The sequence below is a fragment of the Gigantopelta aegis genome, chromosome 3 (assembly GCF_016097555.1).
Source record: "Gigantopelta aegis isolate Gae_Host chromosome 3, Gae_host_genome, whole genome shotgun sequence".
Classification (NCBI taxonomy): Eukaryota; Metazoa; Mollusca; class Gastropoda; order Neomphalida; family Peltospiridae; genus Gigantopelta; species Gigantopelta aegis.
The window spans coordinates 27,549,097-27,573,960 of NC_054701.1; the positions used below are offsets into that span (position 1 = coordinate 27,549,097).

The window sequence follows — 24,864 nt, forward strand, 5'->3', positions numbered from 1 at the left end:
GATATGACAATTTTTGACAGCTATTCCAATATGAACATAAGAAAACATTAAATTATAACTTCAAAATCAATGGAGATGTCAAGATGCTTACTACATACGTAAAAATAACAAGCTACTGCAGTTAATTAATTACATAAAAACATGTATATTGATAAATTAAATAATTTTAATGGATATTTAATACAAAAAAAGAAGAAAGTAAAATGTACTTGTACTTGCTGGTGAAATTAAAGAATCTTAAAACATTTGGTAAATATAATTGTGCACAGGAAATTTGTATCATTAATTCTCAAAGAACACTTGTGGAGTAGCTAGTTCACAAAGAAACCAGTTATGTAAAATGATAAATATATTTCAAGGACAAAGCAATTTTCAGAGAAAAAAGTTAGGAGCTGATGACATGTTTTAATAACTGACAGAACAGTTGCTAGTTGATCTTTACCTCGGGGTTGGAAAAATATATATAAAAACAACACATTTTCATAAATATATTTTGGGAAATCGATCTAAGCAAGTTCTTTAAGCAACATGTTTATCTTGCAGAGACCACGATGTTATCATTAGTATCGGGAAACAGTTGCGCATCTTTAAAACTCTATAATATTAATTCAGTACAAAACATTATGAACCATTAAAACGTGTTTGCATTCAAAGTCATTCTACAAACCATGTTGGTGTGATGAACTTCAGTCCCTATGGAATGTTATTTGCACGTCTGAGCAAAATTGGTTAAAAATGTAAATCGGTATTTACGGGGGAAAAAATAAAGTTAAATATGTTGCGGACAGGAAGTTGTTTGACAAATGACTACGTAAGCATAAACGCTCTTATCAGCTACAAGAATAACAGAAACTGTTAGACAAACATAAGAATAAGGATAGTCGCGAACTGCGGAAAGTTATTTGTAAGATTGGAATGGTCAGTGACCGGCAGGAACCAATACCATGGAAGGTTGTCAAAGATGATAATGTTATTTCAGATAGGCCTAGAGTTTTAAACCGATGGAAATAACATCTCCAAAGCAGACATCCCAACTGGCACCTACAGTTCCAACTATAATACAGAGGCCCAAGCTCTAATGCAGGCCGCTACCATGATTAAGGACGCCAAATATGAATATCAACAAGTCGTCTTTCTACCAGATGCTCGCTCAGTCCTGCAAGTGTTAGAACGGGACAAACTTCCTCATCTAATGGAAGGCTTCCAAGAACTTGCAAAGGAAAGACGAGTAGCCCTGCAATGGATTCTAGCCCACTGTGGGATCCCAAGAAATGAAGAAACAGACAGGCTAGCCAAGCTGGGAGCAAAACAAATGCAATCCAACAACAGAGTTAGCTTCTCTGAAAGGAAAACTCTGATCAGGTCAGCCAATAAGCCTAGGACAGTGAGGGATGATTATCACCTTCTCAGCCGAGTGGATCAAGTAACTCTGTTAAGACTCCGTACAGGCCACAAGAGACTAAATGCTCACATGTTCAAAACGTTTAAGCTAGCACCTTCGCCAACTTGCAGCTGTGAACTAAGACCAAACAACGGAGTGCCCAACTCATCAAGGTTTGAGACAATCTGAGTGACCTATTGAAACAACAATACAAACCAAACTCTATGGTGACAGAGGAGAACTGGAAAAGACAGCTCATTTCATATTTAAAGATTTTATCAATAATGGTACACTTAATGTAGACCATGTAGATAATAGTGACTTGAATGCATCTATTACTCGTGAAGAAGTATTTAAGAAGGTAAACCGGGCAAAATGTGGCAAAGCTTCTGGAATAGATATGATCCTGGCAGAGGCTATTAAAAATTATTCATGTATTGATATTTTGTTTAGATTATTTTTGTTTCGTTTTGAAAATAACACCTGCCCTGGGGTATGGCGACAAAATACAATTACCCCAATAAGTAAACCTGATACCGACCCGAGAGGTCCATTAGGATAAAGTGGAATTTCACTTATTTTTATCCCAAGTAAAATTTGTGCTGATGTTCTTAATAACCATTTTGTAAATTGGCTTGAACTAAATGAAATTTTGGCAGATTAACAAAACAGTTTTTGCAGGAAAAGAAATACTTTTGAGTATATCTACTCATTATATTCCATTATTAACAACATATATTCTTCAAAGCAATCTACATTTGTTTGTTACATCGATGCAATGAAAACATATGACAGAGTTAACAGAAACTGTTTCAGATATAAGCTCCAAAATTTGGCAGTAAATGGTAAATTTTATTTTGCTGTTAAATCTTTGTATGAAAATAACCGCTCAAGGTCCTGTGTAAATGTTTTCCTTGCTGAAGAATTCCTCGTTTATAACGGTGTTAAACAGGGTTGTGTGTTATCACCGACATTGTTCTCGATTTTTATTAATGATTTGGTTAACGTTATTAACAGCCTCAGCTGTAGCATTGGCATTGATGGTTCGATGTTAAGTTTAGTTTAGTATACGGATGGCATTGCCCTCATCGCGCCAGATGAATATTCTATGCAACGTATGTCAAGTTGCATGGTTAATTGGTGTAAAATGGCGTTTACGACTATTAATAAATGAAAAGAGTTAAAGTTTAAAGTTTGTTCTGTTTAACGACACCACTAGAGTAGATTGATTAATTAATCATTGGCTATTGAACACATAGTCATCAGAAATGTATACATACCAGTCTTTGACATGTTTTTGTTTTGGTTTTTTGGGGGGTTAACGACACCACTAGAGCACATTGATTTATTAATCATCGGTTATTGGATGTCAAACATTTGGTAATTTTGACATATAGTTTTAGAGAGGAAACCCGCTACATTTTTCTATCAGCAGCAAGGGATCTTTTGTATGCACTTTCCCACAGACAGGAAAGCATATTATACCAGTCTTTGACCAGGGCCCGTGCTTATAAAACTTAAAGTCTAAACTTTAATAAAGTCCAGACTTTAACGTAATGCTATTTGAATGGCGTTGTTTTGACGTTAAAGTCTGGACTTTAAGGTCTATAAGCACGGGGCCAATTGTGGTGCACTGGTTGGGACGACAATAGCCGATGATAAGATAAAAAATCAATGTGCTCTAGTGGCGTCGTTAAATAAAACAAACTTTACTTTTTTAACTTTTGGTTGGGACGAGAAAAAAAACGAATCAGTTGAATGGGTCCACCAAGGTGGTTCGATCCTACGACGCAAGCATCTCAGGCGAGCACTGAACCGGCTATGCTAAATCCCGCCTCTAAATGAAAAGAAGACGAAGATCGTCCATCATCAAAACCCATCAGTTGCTATGTCACAGTTTAAATATACTCATGCATATAAATATCTGGAGATTTGGCTTCATGAAAATTTGGACTTCCAACTACGCGGCAAAAGAAATAGCTAAATCTGCCAACAGAGCTCTTGGTTCCACTATTAGTAAATTTAAATTTGTCGGGGATATGCCATATGACGTTTTCAATATTTTGTGGGCGGGACGGAGTCAAGTGGTAAAGCGCTCGCCTGATGCGCGGTCGGTCTGGGATTGATCCCCGACGGTTGGCCCATTGGGCTATCTCTCGTTGCAGGCAGTGCACTGCGACTGGCCTAACAAAGGCTGTGGTACGTGCTATAGCCTGCCTGAGGTATGGTGCATATAAAATATCCTTTGCTACTAATGGAAAAAATGTTTCGGGTTTCCTCTCTAAGACTGTATATATCAAAATTACCAAATGTTTGATATCCAATAGCCGATGATTAATAGATCAATGTCCTTTAGTGGTGTCGTTAAACAAAACAAAGTTTAACTTTTAACTTTGTACTTTGTACGACAATTTGATGAAGCCCATCTTAACACAGATCCGTCAAATGGGGCACTAGATCATTTAATGGCATCAATACTGTTCAGAATAAAGCTTGTCGTTTTTTTTCTTGGGAGGGGCGGGACGTAGCCCAGTGGTAAACCGCTCGCTCGATGCGCGGTCGGTCTGGGATCTATCCCCGACGGTGGGTCCATTGGGTTATTTTTCGTCCCAGCCAGTGCACCACGACTGGTATATCAAAGGCCGTGGTATGTACTATCCTGTCTGTGGGATGGTGCATATAAAAGATCCCTTGCTGCTAATCGAAATGAGTAGCCCATGAAGTGACGACAGCGGGTTTCCCTTCTATATATCTATGTGGTCCTTAACCATATGTCTGACGCCATATAACCGTAAATAAAATGTGTTGAGTGCGTCGTTAAATAAAACATTTCTTTCTTTTTCTTTTTTTCCTTGGGGTGGATAATAAAAAACCCTATTTGGCAATCCGATGTTAGATGAGATGGCTTTCGTGTATTACTAAATAATGTGCTGCCCAATCGTATTATAAGTTTTAATAACATTCGGTCGCTTAAATATCGTAAATTATGGGATAACAATGTTATTTTTTATATATATAATTTGGAATTACCCGTAATTAACGTATTTGATATATCACACACTCGAGGTTGTTTTTTAATAAAAGAAAAATTGATTAATATAGACGTGGAAACATGGTTTCTTGGTTGGTTGGTTTTGTTTAACGACACCACTAGAGGACATTGATTTTGGAAACATGGCTTCACAGAGTTTGGAATGATGGGGCCACGTTAATGGCAATAAGTTGCTAACTCATAGGCAATTCAGGGATTCCTTTCTGTGGAGCCGTATGTTCTCTCAGTCCTACACAGATCTCATCGTAGTACTTTTAACCACGTTAGCGAAATTTCGGTGCGACACCTTACCCTTGGAAGATAAAATTGGGAGATTAACAAGGCCGATAACCCCGTTAAATAGTTAAAGTTTGTTTTCTTTAACAACACCACTAGAGCACATTGGCTACTGGATGTCAAACATTTGGTAATTTTGACATATAGTCTTAGAGAGGAAACCAGCTACAATTTTATATACACCATCCCACAGACAGGATAGCACATACCTCGGCCTTTTATATACCAGTCGTGATGCACTGGCTGGAACGAGAAATAGTTCAATGGGCCCACCGACGGGGATCGATCCTACACCGACCGCGCATCAAGCGAGCGCTAAATACCACTGGGCTACGTATAATTGCTTTAACTGAATAACCCAATTGAAATTTAGCATCAGTATTACATTTTATAATAAACATATTTTAAATTATGTTTACTTAGAAGTTAGCACAACATTCTTTTAAATATTTTAAAATTTTAAATGTTTGGAGTGTCTCGTAAGCCATCTGGCCGGATGCTGTGCTTTTTAACCGTTGTATACATATATTTATATTCCATTCGGATGTCTTATTGGTTTATCAACTGGTGGAATTTTAATTATGTTTGAAACTTTGCACTGATTCTGTAACCATGTCAACGACGGGCGGGACGTAGCCCAGTGGTAAAGCACTCGCTTGATGCGCGGTCGGTCTGGGATCGATCCCTGTCGATGGGTCCATTGGGCTATTTCTCGCTCTATCCAGTGCACCACGACTGGTATATCAAAGGCGTGGTATGTGCTATCTTGTCTGTGGGATGGTGCATATAAAAGATCCCTTGCTACTAATGGAAAAATGTAGCGGGTTTTCTCTTTAAGACTATATGTCAAAATTACTAAATGTTTGACATCCAATAGCCGATGATTAATAAATCAATGTGCTCTAGTGGTGTCATTAAAAAAAAACAAAAAAAAAAAAAACAACCCAACCCATGTCAAAGACTCTTACTTGTACTATGATAAGGTATTGGATATACCAGGCCCATAGGACCGATATGCAGAGTGGTGGGAGGGGATACAAGCCATATTTTTTACATTTATATAGAATAGGACACAACAGAGTACTTTTTTATCCGCAGTCGGTCTAGGGTTGATCCCCGTCGGTGGATCCATTGGGCTATTTCTCGTTCCAGTCAGTGCTCCACAACTGGTGTAACAAATGCCGTGGTATGTACTATCCTGTCTATGGGATGGTGCATATAAAAGATCCCTTGCTGCTAATCGAAAAGAGTATCCCATGATGTGGCGACATCGGGTTTCCTCTCTCAATATCTGTGTGGTCCTTAACCATATGTCTGATGCCATATAACCGTAAATAAAATGTGATGAGTGCGTCCTTCGGTTCTTAAGGTACATGCAGTACTAAACCAAATAACTTCCGGCTGTGTCAAAGTTCGGGGCACTTTTGATAGAAACGTTAACACCACAAGTCCTGCAATTAGTGATAAATGTGAGTGTTACAACAAAAAATTAGTTTCATCTGGGCCAAAAATGTATGCAATTTTATTTCATCTAGTACCACTGTGTGCTTGAAACATGTATGGGGTACCTGTAAACAAAAGTACTAAACATTTGTGCGGTAATAGGGTAGTCATAGACGCTACCCGTTATCTCTGAAATGAGCAGCTTGATTCCCAATTTTTTGTGATTCCTTTAAGTGTGAGGGGTGGTTGTATTTATATTCGTGACGTTTATGTCGATTGATACACTGCAGGTAGGAGATTTAGCCACATATGTTACTATTGTCGTCTATGGGATTTGATTTGGTATTATACACCCTTAAGGGCCTGCATGCTAATGACTGGTCGTTGTTATTTATTTATTTATGGGAAAATTGCCAATTAAATACGTTAAGTCTCTTACAATGTGGAATATGTCTTTTGGGAATTGATGAACTTGGTTGTAAATGCAGAAATTAGAAATCCACGTTCGTGTCGTCCAATAATCCAATAGGTTTTGTGTGGATTTTTTTTTTTTTTTTTTTTATATATTAACTTCTTTCTTTCGTTGTTTATTTATTTATTTAAAAAAAAATTAAAATTGAAGAGGTGGGTAATGGTGTATAATTTTCTGTAAGGTGCATACATTGAGAGTTTGGTTTTCATAAAATATGTCACAGGTAGCCGGACACCTGCATTAAGCTGAGTCTGATTGGAAAGTTAAAACTGTCAGTATAAGTCCGTTGCAGAGTTTATTTGACATTACGGAGTCGTACACGATTTCTAGAGGTATGCACTCCTAAAAGCATTGCGTTGTAATAAATAAAATAATATACTGTTTATATTACAATTTGCTTTCACTCGTGAGTACGATTCAAACTACACTACTTTTATTTTATTTCACAGATCTTCGTTTAATATGTAGGAAGGGGGAAGGCATCCCACTTAAGGCTCAAAAACGTTCACTCTGTTTTGTTGTTGTCCTACTAACCTAAGTATATACTATTATAGTATATATATATATATATATATATATATATATATATATATATATATATATATATATATATATATATATATATATATATATCTTTTCTACGACCCTAGTTAATAATTATTATCCAGTCATGTACGAATAAAATAAATTTCGGTTGTCAAGTCTGATAAAACTTTTCATTTCAACTTATTTTCGTGCTTATATCCAATTAAGGTTCAAGCACGCTGTCCTAGGCACACATATCGGTTATCTGTTCAGGACAGTGGGTTAGTTGTTAGTTATTAGTGGTCAGAGAGAAAGAAGGGTGTGTAGTAGTCTTACACTTACCCATTGAGCTGTTAAAACTCGCTCTGGATGGGAGCCGGTACCGGGCTGCGAACCATGTACCTACCAGCCTTATGTTCGATGGCTTAATCACAACAATTACAGGCGACACTCATTGAAAATGTTTGACGTTCGATTTTCCGGGGTAAGTTTGTATTAAATAAACACAACGGGACCGGGTAATTGGTTTGGTATTCGGACTAGAATGGTTTCTGGTTTTCAGATGTTAATTTCAGTGATTAAAGCTGCGTAAAATACAGGACCAAAAAATAAGTTCGGCTTTGAGGGTCCGGTTTACTGAAAGTCCGGTTTAGAGAAATGTCACTGTAATACAGAATTTATTATTTTATTCCTTACTCGTGTATTGTTTTTGGTCTCTTCAAATTCCCTTTGTATTCGACATATATTTTAACCGTTAAATCCGGTATTCTACATACTAATCGTAAAAATGCTATAGGTAACACTAAACCAAAATATTTTCCGGCTGGGTCAAAGTTCGAGGTGCACCGAAATTTTGATAGAGAAGTTAACACTACAAGTCCTGTGACTGGTTATAAATGTGAGTGTGTTGGTCGTAAAAAATTAGTTTCATCTGGGCTAAAAATGTATGCAATTTTATTTCATCTAGTACCACTGTGTCAAGTAGCCCTGTGCTTGGAAGATGTATGGGGTACCTGTAAAGAACAAGTACTCAAATTTTGTGCGAAACTAGGGGTGTTGTAAAAACATCTGGTTATACCGAAAAGGAGCCATGAAAGGAACTATTTTCTTCAGTTAATACTTTGAGGTAGGGGATGTAGCATTGATATTTATGGGTCATAGTTTGCATATAGTGTTTTTAAGCACAAACGTTAACATGATCGCCTATGATATTTTATTACAACCTATAACTTTACACAAACAACAACATGCAAAAACCCAGCACTTTGTTACACATTTAGCAGTGAAAATAGATGAGTAGATGTAAGATCTAGGCCTACCAGTGTTTCAAATATGTGACATGATGGAAATTTGCCAAATCATATTTAGTACGGTCATTAGTTCGTAAATGCACCCAATATAACATCAGTGAGACAATATTGAAAGAAACATTTCCACGCTATGCCTTACTCCGGGCGTAATAATTACGGTTATGTAATACTGTTGATACTTTCATTAGTGTCAAATAGTGTTTTTGCGATATCGAATCTTTTCAGGTTATGGTAGCAACCAGTGCCCGACACTAATTTGCTCTGAGTTGATATCTCAGCTACTGGTTATGAAAGAAAAATATATCCATCCATCCATCTACCTAATCACCCTGCCATCGACCCACACATCCGTCCATCCGTCCAAGATCCATCCATCTACGCACCCAAATATCCGTTTATCCATCCACCCATCCACCCACCCACCCATCCATCCATCCATCCATCCATCCACCCATCCATCAATCCACCCATCCTCCCATCCATATATCCATACATGTATCCATCTATCCATCTATATATCCATTCATCTATCTATCCATCGATACGTCTGTCCATCTATCCAACCACCCATCCATCTATCCAAACACCTATCCATCCATGGAACCCACCCACCTATACCCGCATATGTTTTTTTATGTATTTAAAAAACAAATTTACCTATCAATATAGGTGTACGGGCCTATTTTTTGTCCGAATCAAACGAAAATGCCAGAATCTGGAGAACAACGTTTATTCATATTAGCATTACTACCAAACAGCCTATGAAGTTGCAAACGAATCACTATGCGTTTTCTCATGGTTTACAACTAATATTGTGAGTAGAATGATAAAAATATATGGTGAAAGGTTTTCAGGACAGCTGACTATGCTCCAATATCTCCATTGTGTTTGCCCGAATGCATCCATCCACCCATCCATCCATCGTTCCATCCACCCACCCATCCATCTATCAATATATCCAACCAACCATCCATCCAAACCCCGTCCATTAAAACAACAAACAAACAAAAAACCCACCCATCCATTCATCGATTTATCTATCTAACCATCCATTATCCACCCATCTATTCAAGATTCCACCCACCCATACACCGATTCACCTTTACATTGAACCATCCATCCGTATGTAAGTTCAACCAAAATCCATTTATCCATCCGAGAACCCACCTACCTTTACACCAACGCACCCATCAATCCATTCATCCATATATACATACAAACATTCATTCATACATCTGCCCACCCATCCATCTATCCATCCACCCACCTAGCCATCCAACCTCCCATCTATTCATCCATCCATCCACACATCCGGATTGACGTCTGTCCATCCAACTATCCATGCATCCATCCACCCACTCATCTTCCATCCATTAATCCATCCATCCAAAAATCCATTACATCCATCCATCCATCCATCAGAACAATCCATCTAAGCAGCCATACATCCATCCATCCGTTTATCCAACCATCTATATATCCATCCATCCGTCCATCCGTCCGTCCGTCTGTCCGTCCATCTATTTATCTATCTATCTATCTTTCTATATATCCACTCACCCATCTATCCATCCATCCATCCATCTATCCAACCAACCAACCATCCATCCAAAATGCGTCCATTTAGGATCCCAACCATCCATCCACATATCCATCCACCCAGCCATCCAGCCATCCATCTACCCATCCATCCACCTAGCCAGCCAGCCATCCAGCCATCGATCCATTCACACATCCATCCACCCACCTATCCATCCACCTAGCCATCCATCCATCCATCCATCCACACATCCATCCACCTAGCCATCAATTCATCCACACATCTATCCATTCATCCATCCATCCACACATCTATCCATCCATCCATCCATCCATCCACACATCTATCCATCCATCCATCCATCCACACATATATCCATCCATCCATCCACACATCTATCCATCCATCCATCCACCCACCTAGTCAGCCATCTATCCATCGATCAATCCACACATCCATCCATTCACGTAGCCAGCCATCCATCCATCCATCCACACATCCATCCATCCACCCATCCATCCATCCATCCACCTATCCACCCATCTATCCATCCATCCAGCCAGCCAGCCAGCCAGCCATAGATTTATCCATCCATCCACCCATCCATTCATCTACCTAGTCAGCCAGCCATCCATCCATCGATCCATCCACACATCTATCCATCCATCCATCCGTCCATCCATCCACCTAGCCATCCATCCATCCATCCACCTAGCCATCCATCCATCCATCCATTCATCCATCCATCCATCCACCCATCCATTCATCTACCTAGTCAGCCAGCCAGCCATCCGTCGATCCATCCACACATCTATCCATCCATCTATCCATCCACCTAGCCATCCATCCATCCATCCATCCACACATCGACCCTTCATGCTGAAATCACAGCCAGCGTCCAGTATATCTTGCACTGTTGCTGTCAGTACTCCGTCATCTCGAGGTGTCAGATAACGGGCTTCGTGCTGTTCATTTGAAGAGTATTGCAGAGATAAAACAAGGCTTTGAATTATTAGCTCTTTACACGTGAAAACCGATAGTCACTTTTACCACAGGCGGTACGGTAACACAATGACCCCCATCGTCCAGACAACGGGATGGAAGTACTTCTTGGAATCTGAGAGAGACATGTTACCTGTTACCAGTAACTTTCAGGAGCATCAATCTCGACATTACCATATCAGTGTCATTTTGTTTCCCTCTTAAATATGGCCATTTTGCATAAACTAATGTGACTTTGACAAAAGTTTTTTTTGTTTAACGACACCACTAGAGCACATCGATTTATTAATCATCAGCTATTTTGACATATAGTCTTAGAGTGGAAACCTGCTACGTGTTTCCATTAGTAGCAAGATATATTTTATATGCACCATCCCACAGACAGGATAGCACATACCACGGCCTTTGATATACGAGTCGTGGTGTACTGACTGGAACAAAATATAGCCCTATGGGCCCATAGATCACAGACCGACCGCGCATCAGGCAGGCGCTTTACCACTGAGCTACGTTCCACCCCGTGACTAAGTTCTGCATTAGCCCGGATAACCTTGTAGTGGGGTCTCTCCAAATTTAGCAGTTGTTATATATTTGACAGGTGCTGAATAAGGATCAAAGTGCAATAATAAGTCCACCATTATCGAAATTCGGTTCTTCGGCAGCATGTCCATGAATATATCTCAGTTCAATTTGATTCCCAGTTAAAGTTTAAACACGCTGTCCTGGGCACACATTTCAGTTATCCTAGATGTCTGTCCATGACAGTATGTTTCAGGGTATTTCACTGAATGTTTATATATGACATGACATTTATATGAGAAAATATCAGTAAAATACCCATTGCTTTATGTATGCCTCCTTAGTATAACTGTAATACAGAGCCGGTTTATCCTAGTAGCACATGTAGCACGTACTACGGGTCTCGCGCTTCAGGGGGCCCTGCGGTGATGTATACATTTATTTTCCCCAGGTCATTTTCCCCCTCTCCCTGAGGGGATTGCAAAATAACCTACATATCCTGGAAAGAGAGCCTCGCTGTTATTTGTGCTACAGGCCCCGCGGATTCTTAAACTGGCTCTGCTGTAATATACCTCCACAGAATCATTAAAACTCAATACCTATCACATTTATATGGCTGAAAATGTAATAACTGCAGTATATACTACTGCATGCAATACATGGTAATACTCAATGTTATGGCGATATTAGTCACGCTGTGTTCTGAAGATAAAGTCATAAAACAATAAATAAAATTTTATATATATTGATTTTTTTCCAGCCATCATTATCTGACCATTCATTGCTCTTTAGCACTGGGATATACCTACTCCAAAAGCAGCTTGGGAAATCCGATTACAACTACCTATTTATACAACATAACCCGTCGTAACAGTAATCGAAAAACTTGTATTGACACTCGCATTGTTATGACAACTATTGTAATGAAATACATGCATGTGAAATTAGCGTGTGGTAGATCGGTAGATATAGTAATCGCATAGGTTGTGGCCATACCAAGGGAGATAATATAATATAATGTAACATACATTTCGTGTCTACCTAAATAATGTCTGCTTACAAATCAACACCACTGTCATAGCTGCATTCAGTGTACAGAATTGCGTGACAGGAAATTATCACTTGGTATATTTATTATCGTATATATACGACTAGCATGAGTCGAATCTATTGAAATAATATCTTAGGCCTAAACAAAATTTGTCTGTTTCAGGGAACGTGCCAATTTGTTTTTGGTAAATTAGGTACGCCTAGTGTAAGTCATCTTTTTGCATTCATTCTTCTTTTTTATATATATATATACTACATTCACCCCTACAGGTCCAAGGACTCAATGGGTAGGTGTCACTAACCACTAACCAACTAACAACTAACCCACTGTTCTGGTCAGACACAAGAGCGTAGAGGGCGTGCTTGAACCTTAATTGGATATAAGCACGAAAATAAGTTGAAATGAAATGAAATGAAATATAAAGAAAATTTCCGGTATGCCATTTCAATATATTTTCCACATGTTTGGGATATTTAGGTATCGGAGGCAAGGCTAAAAAACAACAACCAATAAACAAAACAAACATCGAGATAGTGCGTATTAACTTCAATTTACAAAGTGCCCTTTTGTCTGACAAGAAATCAATTTTTAACTGTGTCATGATTTTAAAAACAAATCTGTCCGACCTTCCCACCCATCCCCATTATTTTAGCAACATGATAGTTATGGCCCTGCCAATTCTGGACCCACTTGTCATTACTGCTCTGCCCTGACCAGGCACGGCGGAAGCAAATAGACATTGTTGGTGGAGGTGACTGTGATCGAGGGCGTAAAGCAAAGTGTCTAGGGAGTTCGGGGGTATGCTCCCCTATAAAATTTAGAACCCCCACCCCAGCTCCACCGTGCCTGCTGACCTCTTTTTAACTGCTCTCTCCCATCCAATTATTTTAGGCTATTAAGCGCATGACACTGGCCATATCTGCACATTCGTGTATGTTTTGTATTGGGAAAAATGGTATTCTTGTTGATGTGTGCCTATATAGACAGGTTCGACTACAGTAATTCAAGGTTAAAACTCACATTCTGTTCTAAAATAGGCAATTCACTTTATTCCATTACTCTCAAGTGACATCAAATGTGAATCGTTTTCAAGCTTGGATCATTTAATGATTTTTAAAGTAATGTTCCAAAACAAATTAGTCCCTGGATATTAAAACTACATGTACTGAAAATACAAGTACAGTCTAAGTTGTATGAAAGATAGTTACTTTAATATTTGTACGTGTTTGTACGTTTACTGTGTGTGACTGTATATATATATATATATATATATATATATATATATATATATATATATATATATATATATATATATATATATATATATATATATATATACACACACACACACACATACATATATGTATGTGTGTGTGTGTGTGTGTGTGTGTGTGTGAGAGAGAGAGAGAGAGAGAGAGAGAGAGAGAGAGAGAGAGAGAGAGAGAGAGAGAGAGAGAGAGAGAGAGAGAGAGCGAGCGAGCTTATGTGGTGCCATTTTAAAAGTTTGGACCCTATATAACAATCTTGGCACAAAATAAAGTTGTCCTATAAAATAAGACTCGTGTAAAATTCTTGATCGCTTGAGTGGCTTGCTCAAGCACAATCTGCCATTTTTATAAGATAGATTTTGCCTGTTATTCCAAACCCGTGTGTGTGTGTGTGTGGAGGGGGGGGGGGAGGGGGGCACAGTCTTTAGTAAGGGGACAACAGATTTATATCTTTATTTATATACAGAGTAAACGCCCCGACATCAAATATTAAATGGTGAGTCTGTACCCCCCCCCCCCCCCAGCCCCCAGTTTCTACGGGCCTGTTATTTACTATGATTATAATTATAATATACATATATCCATGGTGACTGTTAAAAAGTTTCTATAATTCAAAGCTCAGCTGGATAATTTGTCATCCACGGTTTGTTTATTATACATAGCGGACGTAACTTGATATGCAAACAAACTAGACATGCGCAATCGATAGAGAAGACAATATTTTACTCTGTATAAATAAAGGTAAAAATATGGCTTGTGCCACCACCACCCCCTCATATACACACACTATAGAGGCGTTGACCCGCCACTAGAGGTTGTGTCCCCCATTCCATATTTCGTTCCTACGGACCTGATAATATTATTATTAAGCTATAAAATATCGAGAATATTTGATTAATAATACTGTTGTTGTAGGCCTACAAATGTTAAAAGAAGTATGCCTATATGTGCACAACTGTTACAGAAGATAGAATTAAAAACACCCCCCCCCCCCCCCCCAAAAAAAAAAAAAAAAAACCAACAAAAAAAAACCACCCAAAAAAACCTTCTTAATACAGAAATCATATATCGTATAATTTATGATACACGTAGCAGACAACAATTATCTAGTTCTTCTCTGGGCGTATTCATTTAGCTCAAAGGAAAGTCTGAACCAGGTGAACTGTTTGATATTCTGAAAATAACGCAACACCAAATTAAACCCATAATATTGGTTAATATGGTTCGTAATGCATGTGTGTGTCATTTTTAAAAAAATTATATTGTTCATTCTAATACAGGGCTGTGATTGCTATACTTGAACTTAAAACTATTTTTACATGCACACATCCTTTCAGGTTTGGAGCTTGATCCCCCTGGGTCGATTAGGGGCGGAATAGAGTATTGATGGGGGCAATTTGGAATTGATTGCCAGAGTTACCTAATTTCACAGTGTTTATGTTTATTATTAATAAGTACAGGTTAATACATAATATTGTTCTAAGTAATTCGAGAATATCGTAACTTGTATAATGTCATGCCACTGCATGATTTTAAATAGAGGTTTCCTCGATAATAATTGACCATAAATAGAAAGTCTGCGTCACGTTTTTAAATTGAATCTGTGGTGGCTTTCAGCGTTGCTAAGATTTTATATTGGAGGGTCACCCTATATTTGGGGAGACCCCACACTATGTACGTACGTATGTGTGTGTGTGTGTGTGTGTGTGTGTGTATGTGTGTGTGTGTGTGTATATATGATTTCATAAAAATGTATCGGTGGGTTTTTTTTAAAAGCTTTGATGGGGGGCATAGCCCCCGTGCCGCCCTGGCTACGCCACTGCTGCGTACCTCCCTCAGCTTAGTACTTTGGCCTCCAATTTTCACTTTTTTGTTTGATTGCTAAGAATTCTGGGTAGCTCTTGTGAACAAAACAATGTCATGTACGCGTGAAATGATGTCAAGCGTAACCAGTCAGTCAACCTCTACTGATTTTATAGCATTTTAACAACAACCATTTTCAGCATATTTGTATTTAACATTATTAGTAGGCCTATGTATTTGTAACATCAATGTTCATAGTAACGTTGATCGTTGAGGTTTATGTATACTAAATAAAGTCACATGGTTACATATTATACAAGTACGCCGCTGCCTCCAGTTATATTACATTTACGGTAAATTATATTGATCTGTTTACTCGTATATTATAGTGGTCTATTTCGTCATGTTGGGAATGTGTTCAGTAGTATAGGGTGCGTCAAATAATTCAACATCCAATATAATTCAACCACGTGTTCTTAAACCTAAATAGTTCCTTAGTCAATTTAAACATTGTACAGTAATTAAATATTAATACTTATTGTTTATTTATTTCTGTTTCTGGTTGTTATTGTTGTTGTTGTTGGAGGGGGACTTTTTTTCGTCCTCCTTTTACCCACTCTATCTCTGTCTGCTTTTCTCCTCCCTCCCTCCCTCCCTCCCTCCCCCCCCCCCCTCTCTCTTTCTCTCTCTCTCTCTCTCTCTCTCTCTCTCTCTCTCTCTCTCTCTCTCTTAAATATTTAGACACTTTAAATATAAAAATCATGTGTCCATACCTAGCCTCAACTAAGTCTAATTGGGGGGGGGGGGGGGATGTAAAAAGAATCAATGTACAGTAATATATGGTGTCCTCTAATTATAGTATTTTTCTTGCCCTTCCCCATCAGTTAGGTGCTACCCTAAATTATATCTCAAAATGACGGCGATTATTTTGCCCGAATTAATCGAAAATGCCAAACAGCTATGTGGGGTTGCAAACGAATCACTACCCGATACGCATTTTTACATGGATTACTACTAATTCTGAGGGTAGAATGAAAATACATGGTAAATCAGGCCCGTACGGAGAAATTTATATGGGGGATTGGGGAAAGGGGGGTTGGTGGCGTAATCGAGTTGCTAAGGGTGTCCGGGGGCATGCCCCCCCCCCCCCCCCCCCCCCAATTTTTTAAAATCTAGAATCCAGGAGATGCATTTTCCTGCATTCTGGGAAGTAATTTTGTCACATCGTCGGATTATTATTATATTTTTTTTACACATCCACGGCAGACTATAGGGAGTGGGGGGGGGGTGTACGCACCCATCGCCCCCCCCCCCCCCGCGTACGGGCCTGATTATCTAAGTTAGAGACGAGACTCCTTTTATATATATTAGGCTATGTCTTTTGCGTTGGATACCATTTATCTTACGAGATGTTTAAAACAAGGGAAGATCCACAGGAGAGGTCTAGGGGACCTGGCGCCTTTAAAAAAAAATCCAAGTGGCCCTTTTCTGGAACAATTTTCATTTCACGAATGCCAAACTTTGGTTAAAATGTCCTTGTCACAAGTTGATCCATGTGTCATTTTCCCCTTGAACCCTCCCCCCTTTAAATATTTCACGTCCGACCTTATATTAAAACAAAACCTACAAAAACCTTTACACCCCCATGTTTCAACGAACCAAAGCCAGTTAGATGCGTTTTTAAACGAGTTATAAGATAAATGGTATGTAGGATTCTAACCCCTCCCCCTAAAAAAATTCAATCTCCAGGTTTATAATAAATATAAACGTCTTTCGACCAAAACTTATGTTAATTTCTATCAACAAACAAAAAAACCATGACTGCATTTACTTTATGAATCTGTCTCATCCCCTGAAAGCGTTAACACGGATCATGTTGAAGTAAAGGCCGAGTTAATAGAACGCCACAAAAAAATAAGTCACTCTGATTCTAACTGAGAGTTAGCGATGCAGTGAGTAAAACATGACAATGTTCCTCTTTTGTTCATGCAAACCGACTAGAGTAAAAATAGCTAGGAATTTGTAGTGTATACCCCCCATTGACGTCACTGCATAGAATCGCTCTGTTGTCTAACCTGTAGTTTTGTGAGGCGTCCAATCAAATTACTACACATTGGAGTCACATGTGACGTCGACAGATATTGGAATAGTCCATTATGCGGAAGCCATAGATTGTCACGTGTATGGTTTAAGTAGAAAATAAAACTATATACAAAATACGCATCTATTTCAGTCGTATTTGACGTAGAATTAGTTGTGTACGAGCTGTGCTATCTTAATTTTCTTGGTTATTTACATCAAATGTTCAGTTAGTTTCTACTGCAGAATGTGATACTCTTTCCCCCCTATTTCAGTGGAGCTTATTATTTTTACGTGTTCGCAAAGCAAAAAGCACGGCAGAACTTTTCACGGGAGTGGGGGATTCAAGCTTGAAATTAAGTATTTCTGGCTTGAATTTTCGTTTTTGATTAACATCAGGGATTAGTGACTGCAGTGGATTTATTTAAACCCAATATATGATTCGGAGGTGACACCAAAAGGAATTTTACTTTTCAATGGATCAAGCACACATTAAACCCGTGGAAGAAATCCTCGCTCACTTTAGCGTGGATGAAAATGTTGGACTTACAGATGATCAAATTAAAAAATCATTAGATAAGTATGGACCAAATGGTAAGTATTTAGTTCAGTACTAGAGCGGGATTAGCGTCGAAAATGCGTGATTTGAACTTCAATATTGCCACGAGATTAATGGCGTCAGCCAAAAGCGATGTTGACTTCACTTATGATCGAGTACGATTTAAGATCAATTAACTCTGTTATTCGGTTTTGTTTCACGTTGAATTTGAAAATGTATATCTTTATGTATTTGTATTATATACACACTTTAACTTCCATTTGTTTTCTTTTTCAGAATTGCCAGCGGAAGAGGGTAAGTACGATAGATTTAAGCATTGTGTCCGAAAATTCGCGAAGCCGCTTGTATCTAAGATCAAAACACGTGTCACGTGTTTGTGGAAAGAAGTGTCAAACAGCTGATTTTGTTGTTTTCATTTTAACAGGAAAACCATTGTGGGAACTTATACTTGAACAATTTGATGACCTCTTAGTGAAAATTCTACTGTTAGCAGCTGTAATATCTTTTGTAAGTATACACTTTTTATGAATGATTGTTTGATCAATTGCACTGGAACAGTTTTTTCTTCAGTTACCAATTATGGGTAGTTTTAGATCTTAGTTTCAGATATTACAACTGGAATTTTTATAAACCAACAATGTGTTGCTTAAGTGCTTATACATCCAAAGAATTGGTTTGGACTCTGGCAGATTAAAAAAAAACGCAACCCAAAATCCCCAAGTTCCACAAGAAGTTGTGGTGTGCATTTTTGGTTATTTTCTTTAAAATTGTATGATTCCAATTTCCAGGAAGCTAAAACATGTAAGTTGAAGTTTTTCAATTAGGACTTCTTACCTGTTAGTAGAAAACAAAAACAGCAAAGGTCGCAATGACACTAATAGTAATACAGAACTGGCTGCAATAGATTGTTTCTGAAACCCCTCCTCCAACCTAACCTATACAGGATCAGGATAAAATGGCACCGCTACCAAAATGGAACCATTTTCTTGGCGAAAACTGAACCAAGTAAGCTATAACAGCACCCTTTTTAAGAAGAATATAGGGCCTAACAGTTCAAGGATCGTTGCATTGTGTTATGTCTGGTCCGAACATCCATTCCGTTCCTGAGATACTTATAATAGTCCATCCCATCATCCTCCACATTTTTTTTGAAAATAATTTCAGTGTTGTTTGACATAAAAATAAAAGTAAACATGTTTTGGAAATAACAAAATAATTCTATTTTTTTGTGTGCAATTTAGAAAAATAAACAACTTGTAGTAGTAAATTTCAGAATTACCAGATTTACTATGAAAACAATACTGTAATAGTGATTTTCCTAGAAATTTGGCAAGGCATGGTAGACCAACACTTTTGGGGCATTTTTACCATTTTCAGGGCACTTGTTTTTCATTAAAAATACACAAAAATTAATTGAAATAAACATTGATGTAATTTATGTGCTTGCTTTAATAAATGAATAGCAAAAGATATAAAAGGCATATTTTATTAATTAATAATACCTTTTTGGATGTTTTATAAAGGCAATTTTAGAATTAATTAGTGAAAAAGGCTTGTTAAATCTCAGGGCAGCTTGGTGCTGATTAAGGCAAGATGGTGCTAGACTATTGAGGCATTATGCTGCGCCATGCTAAAACAAGCTAGGGAAAACACTATGTAACAAAACTTAAAATAACATAACAACAGCAAAGACGGGCAAAAGGTTTTTCCTTTTAAAATGTTTGTGTCTTTATTAAATGTTGTAATGTTGAATAATGTAAACAACACATGTTTTATGCAAACACCTGTGGACGATTGTCTGCATATTGCCGACATCTGGCTGCTATTACTTCTATCTCCTTACATGAAAATAAAAATAACTGCTATTAGGTCCATCTCCCTTACATGGACATAAAAATAAAACATTAATAAATGATTAATATAGCTGTTGCATGTTTTATTGAGCATATCATTGTTCACAACTGCAATGATTCTTGTTCCGTTTTAGCCATACATTTTAAAATATTAAATGCCATTTCAGCCAACACTAGGTTCCATTTTCAGGGCACAATATTTCACGAGAACTGTTGTTCTGTTCGCATGTCGGTTACGCAACTTTAAAATCACGAGAACTGCCAATCGGTTATGTGGTGAACTATTACATTCTAAAATTTAAAGTACCATATATCAGTAATGAAAGTGAAAATCAGTTTGTTTTTAAATACATTCGAACCACCAATGTAGCACAGAACCGTAAGTGTTTTAGGATTAGGTAGGCCTGACTTATAGGTTACGAGAACTATATTCACGTAACCGAACAATCGGTTACCTAAGTAAAACTCACATGAACTGACTTCCGGTTACTTAAGATTTTGAAATATTGTCCCCTGATTTTGTCCATAGATTTTTGTGCTGTTTTAGCCAACGCTAAGTTCCGTTTTGTCCAATTTGTTTCTGTTTTCGCTTGGGTCCATTTTGGCACAGTGCCGTTTTCGCTATAACCCACCTATACTAGTATCCAGAAATGTCATTAATAGGTTGCAGCTGGCAATTTTTCACCACCTTTTTAATAAATTGTCGCAGCTTGTACTTAAACATAAACACACGCACTGCTCCTAAAAAATGGAAGTAGGCACCATCTGGCTCCTAGACTGAAAAGTTAATGTAGAGGGCTGAAGTACATGTATATATGTAATAAGATAAGATTAATAAATATTTGAATTCATCCTTCCCACATGACCACATCACCTGAATTATATTGTTACATCCCATTGGTAAGGAGGCACAATGTGTTCTTTAGTAGGCAACAGGCGGTTATTTTTGGTGACTACTGCTACTGCACCACTACCTTTCTCTCATGCTTAAATGTATACACCTCCCTGCAGTCATGAGATATATAACCCTTTATTCTTATTATATAGTCTTCTGCTTTAAAAAGTAATGAACACTCTAAAATATAAATGTGGTTCTGTTATTCATGCACCTTTTTAAAGTAAAGAAAACCCCCAGTTCTTCATACATCTATCTCTGTACAGCCATGTTTTTGTTAAGTCTGAATTAAGATACTGCTTTATAAATTATGTTTACCTCTACACTGGATAACCAATGAAGTATATTCTGCTTGTTTATGCAGCTTTTCACTTACCAAGTTAAGTGGACAAGAGCTTTTTTCTAATGCTAAAGGTGTTTTGATAATTATTCATCAAGGTCTGCTCATTTGAACAGTGTGGATTTGTTCAGTGTACACTCAGGGTACATTTTGTTCATTATTATGTTGTGATTTGCTACACAATTCTAAACTGTTAAATATTAATTTTTAACTGTTGCTAATCAAGATTTTAAAAATAAAATATTCCCTTACATGTGCTTTTCTTTGGACTGTTGGTTAACTAGATTATAAATACATAACTCCTACCAGTTTAAACACTATTCAAACTAAACTAACCACCTTGAATAAAGGTGTTTGGACAGCTTCAATCTTTAATTCTATATCCAGTTTTAAATATTTTATAATTTGAAATCAGCGTAGCTATATTATTATTATTATTATTATTATGAAGATAAAATTTTCAATAAAATGTAATGCCATGATAATTATAGTAAATAATTATTGGATATGTACAATGACTGACAAAGCATCCTCTGTGATTTGCTTGGCATCATCTCCTTCTATTTTGTATTTATCATGCTGAGGTCGGTCTTGAGTGTAACTTGAGCCCAGATGTTTTTGTTGTGAATCTAAATGGAAAACTGCTGGCTCTTAAGTTCCTTCCTGCATGTTCTGAACTTTCCCATGTTGTTTTCTGCAGATATGTAGATCTGAAGTGTTTTTGTGTTGTGGGATAGCTGAATGTACCTGCTGGCTGAGCTGCTAGTAGGCACAAAAATAACATTTACAGTGATTGAAATAAGCAGAAATTTCCATTGGTCCACCGGACATGTACATTTATTTACAAATCTACTTGTTCATCAATATTTGTACTTGTTCAAATAAGTTGTTTGTTTTATTCAAGAGCAAAGACATTTTTTTTTATTAATCAAAATGAAACAACATTATACATTTTTATTTGTCCACTTGACAACCACCAAGGACAAGATACATTTTGCTTGTCCCAGCAGATTATGACTTGTCAGGACAAATGGATGTGCTTAATTTGAACACTGATTTGTAACATTTTTGTCTTCACAAACATGTTGATTTTGACTTATATCATTGTCAAGTATCTGAGCCATTTTAAAAGGAAAGGGATATCTGCTACATAACACATCAGAACGTCACAAACTTCATATGGATGCTTGATGTCAAACATAATGGAGATTGGATGTATGGGAGGACCTGCTGTACCATACAGGGTACTCCAGAAAAAGTGGCATGAAATCTTTACTGGTTGAGGTGGGAAATCTGGTGTTGGGAAATGGTTGGAATTTCATCACTGATCATGGGTTATAATTGGTTTGCACTAGCCGATTGACTTTAGATTACACAATCAGTTAGTTACATGAAGATAGAAGGATTTTAATTATAAACTTATGCTATGCACCTATTGTCGTGTTCACTGGGATAGACTGCACAAATTGCTAATTTTACCTTTAGTAACTATTTAAAATTCTTTTTTTTTCAAATTTATGTACACATGAAAACAAACACCAGATCGGACATTAATTCCATCTTCTAAATGGGGTCAATTACAGAACATTTCCCATGCAATCAGTTTTAAATACTTGCAATCTATTGTTACATCGGTTGAGCCAAATTGATCAATTTTCGATTAAAATCAATCATTGGAATTTTCATCACTAATTAAATCCAAATGTACACGATTCTGACTAGATACCATTCAAAGTGTGTTTTATAACATGTATCGGACCGAAATAAAGTAATGTGTGTAATAACAATATTTATACTTTGTCGGTGACACCAGCTTAGTAACTAGAAACTTACTTATATGTTATAACATAACACTCCATAAAAAGAAAAGAACTCTGAACGTGATTGCCCTGACTTCATAGTAAGAGTTGTTATGTGACATGAAGTTCCAGCTGAAGGTTTTGGCAGTATGATTTGACAGTAATGGGTTTTAAAGTTAACCTGGTTTACATGCTTACTCGGGCTTGACTTTAATAACACAGGTTGTCTAAATTTAGTTATAGGTACATGTGTCCAATATTGTATACATATGCACATGTTGTGCACATGATATTCACCATGTGTGTGTCGTTATTAGTGATTGTTTAATTAATACACATTTAGTACTTAACTGTGTTAGATCCATGGGGAGATAGCTGATTAAAGTTGTTTTCCATGTCTTACTTTGTTCTTAAAAGTTGATTCCTAGGCTACGTTTATTTACCTAGCACTACAAGTTTGATATACAGTACTGTTACAGTGTACACATAGTTACTTACAATGAATTGGCACAGTGATAATGCAGGCTTTGTAGCCTTATAGAATCATCATCTAACTTACAGTTTATTGGTTAATTGTCTGTTGGTTAATTACATGTGCTCAAGTCATTGATAAATTGTCACATGTACTGATATAGTGACTTGGGACGTTACAGTAATATTTCTGTCTTGAAATAGCTACAGAAAGTAGATAAAAGTTAAGATCATGATAGTATTAGTAGGTATTTGTTTCCTGTTGACCCAGTAACATGTATGTACTTTGAATATTGTATTACTTATCTGACTTAATGAATATTTTGTAGTGTCCTTTTGTACTTAGAGTACATAGGACATGATATTGTTCATACCTAAGTATTGGTGTGTATTATCATATACATGAGTCCTGTACTTTGAACTCTACTCTATTGATAGAAATTGGTGAATTTATCAGATAGTTGCTCTTCTACTAGTCAGAAATGCCGAGACATTTTATTGATTACATGTTTCTTATAGTTATGCGTTACATATATATCTATATTTATTGATCTAACAAACTTGGTAGTATTTTAAATAAAAAACCTTTTAAATATATTTGGTAAAACAAATTATTGGTGAATATGTTGTTTTTCTTTTTGTAGAAGCATGGAATAGTAATAAATTTGCAGCGTGTAATGCCTTTTGATCAACCAGTTGTGTGATTGTTGATCTACAATTTTAACTGAAACACAAATTTTCTTTTAAATTAGCAAATTTCCTAAATTCTAATAAAAGCTATACTTTAATTCCTTACTTGAATGTACATGTTTGTAGGTATTTACTGACTGCAAATTTAGCAGTATTCAGTGTGTGCACAAATCCCAGAATTTGGTTTTGAAATGTAAGATTATGAGATGAAATCACAACATATCTATAATATTAAATCATCTTTACGATTCTGGCGGAATGTATACATGTATGGTTTGCAATTAACATTCTTTGGATGTTTTTTTCCTAAGTAGGTTTTATGATGCAGTGCAGGCCCATAGGAATGATATCTGGAGTGGGGAGCACAACCTCTTGTCAGTCATAGGCTCCATAGTGGGTGGGTGGGGTGGGGGACATAAGCCATACTTTTACCTTTAATTATTATACAGGGGTGCAGAAATACTAAATATTTCATTAGCTGCTGGACCAGAAACAACTAAAATTTAATACTAGCCCACCATAATTTTTACTAATCC

General features: G+C 37.1%; 2 protein-coding genes across 4 annotated transcripts in view; both read left to right on the forward strand.

The window, feature by feature from the left end:
• Window positions 1–1,093: 1,093 nt before the first annotated feature.
• On the forward strand, window positions 1,094–1,570 carry LOC121368575. Its single transcript, XM_041493314.1, has one exon. It carries the CDS (start codon window positions 1,094–1,096, stop codon window positions 1,568–1,570), a length of 477 nt encoding a protein of 158 aa, XP_041349248.1.
• Window positions 1,571–17,865: 16,295 nt separating this feature from the next.
• The window catches only part of LOC121367809 (calcium-transporting ATPase sarcoplasmic/endoplasmic reticulum type-like), a 72,670-nt gene continuing 65,671 nt past the window's right edge, over window positions 17,866–24,864 (forward strand). Inside the window, exons 1-3 of one of the 3 annotated variants that reach the window (XM_041492187.1) lie at window positions 17,866–18,315; window positions 18,557–18,574; window positions 18,705–18,787. In XM_041492187.1, coding sequence (XP_041348121.1) covers window positions 18,198–18,315; window positions 18,557–18,574; window positions 18,705–18,787 — 219 coding nt within the window. In that variant the 5' untranslated portion in view covers window positions 17,866–18,197. The remainder of the gene's footprint in view (window positions 18,316–18,556; window positions 18,575–18,704; window positions 18,788–24,864) is intronic. The other 2 variants (XM_041492186.1, XM_041492189.1) reach the window with 2 other exon arrangements.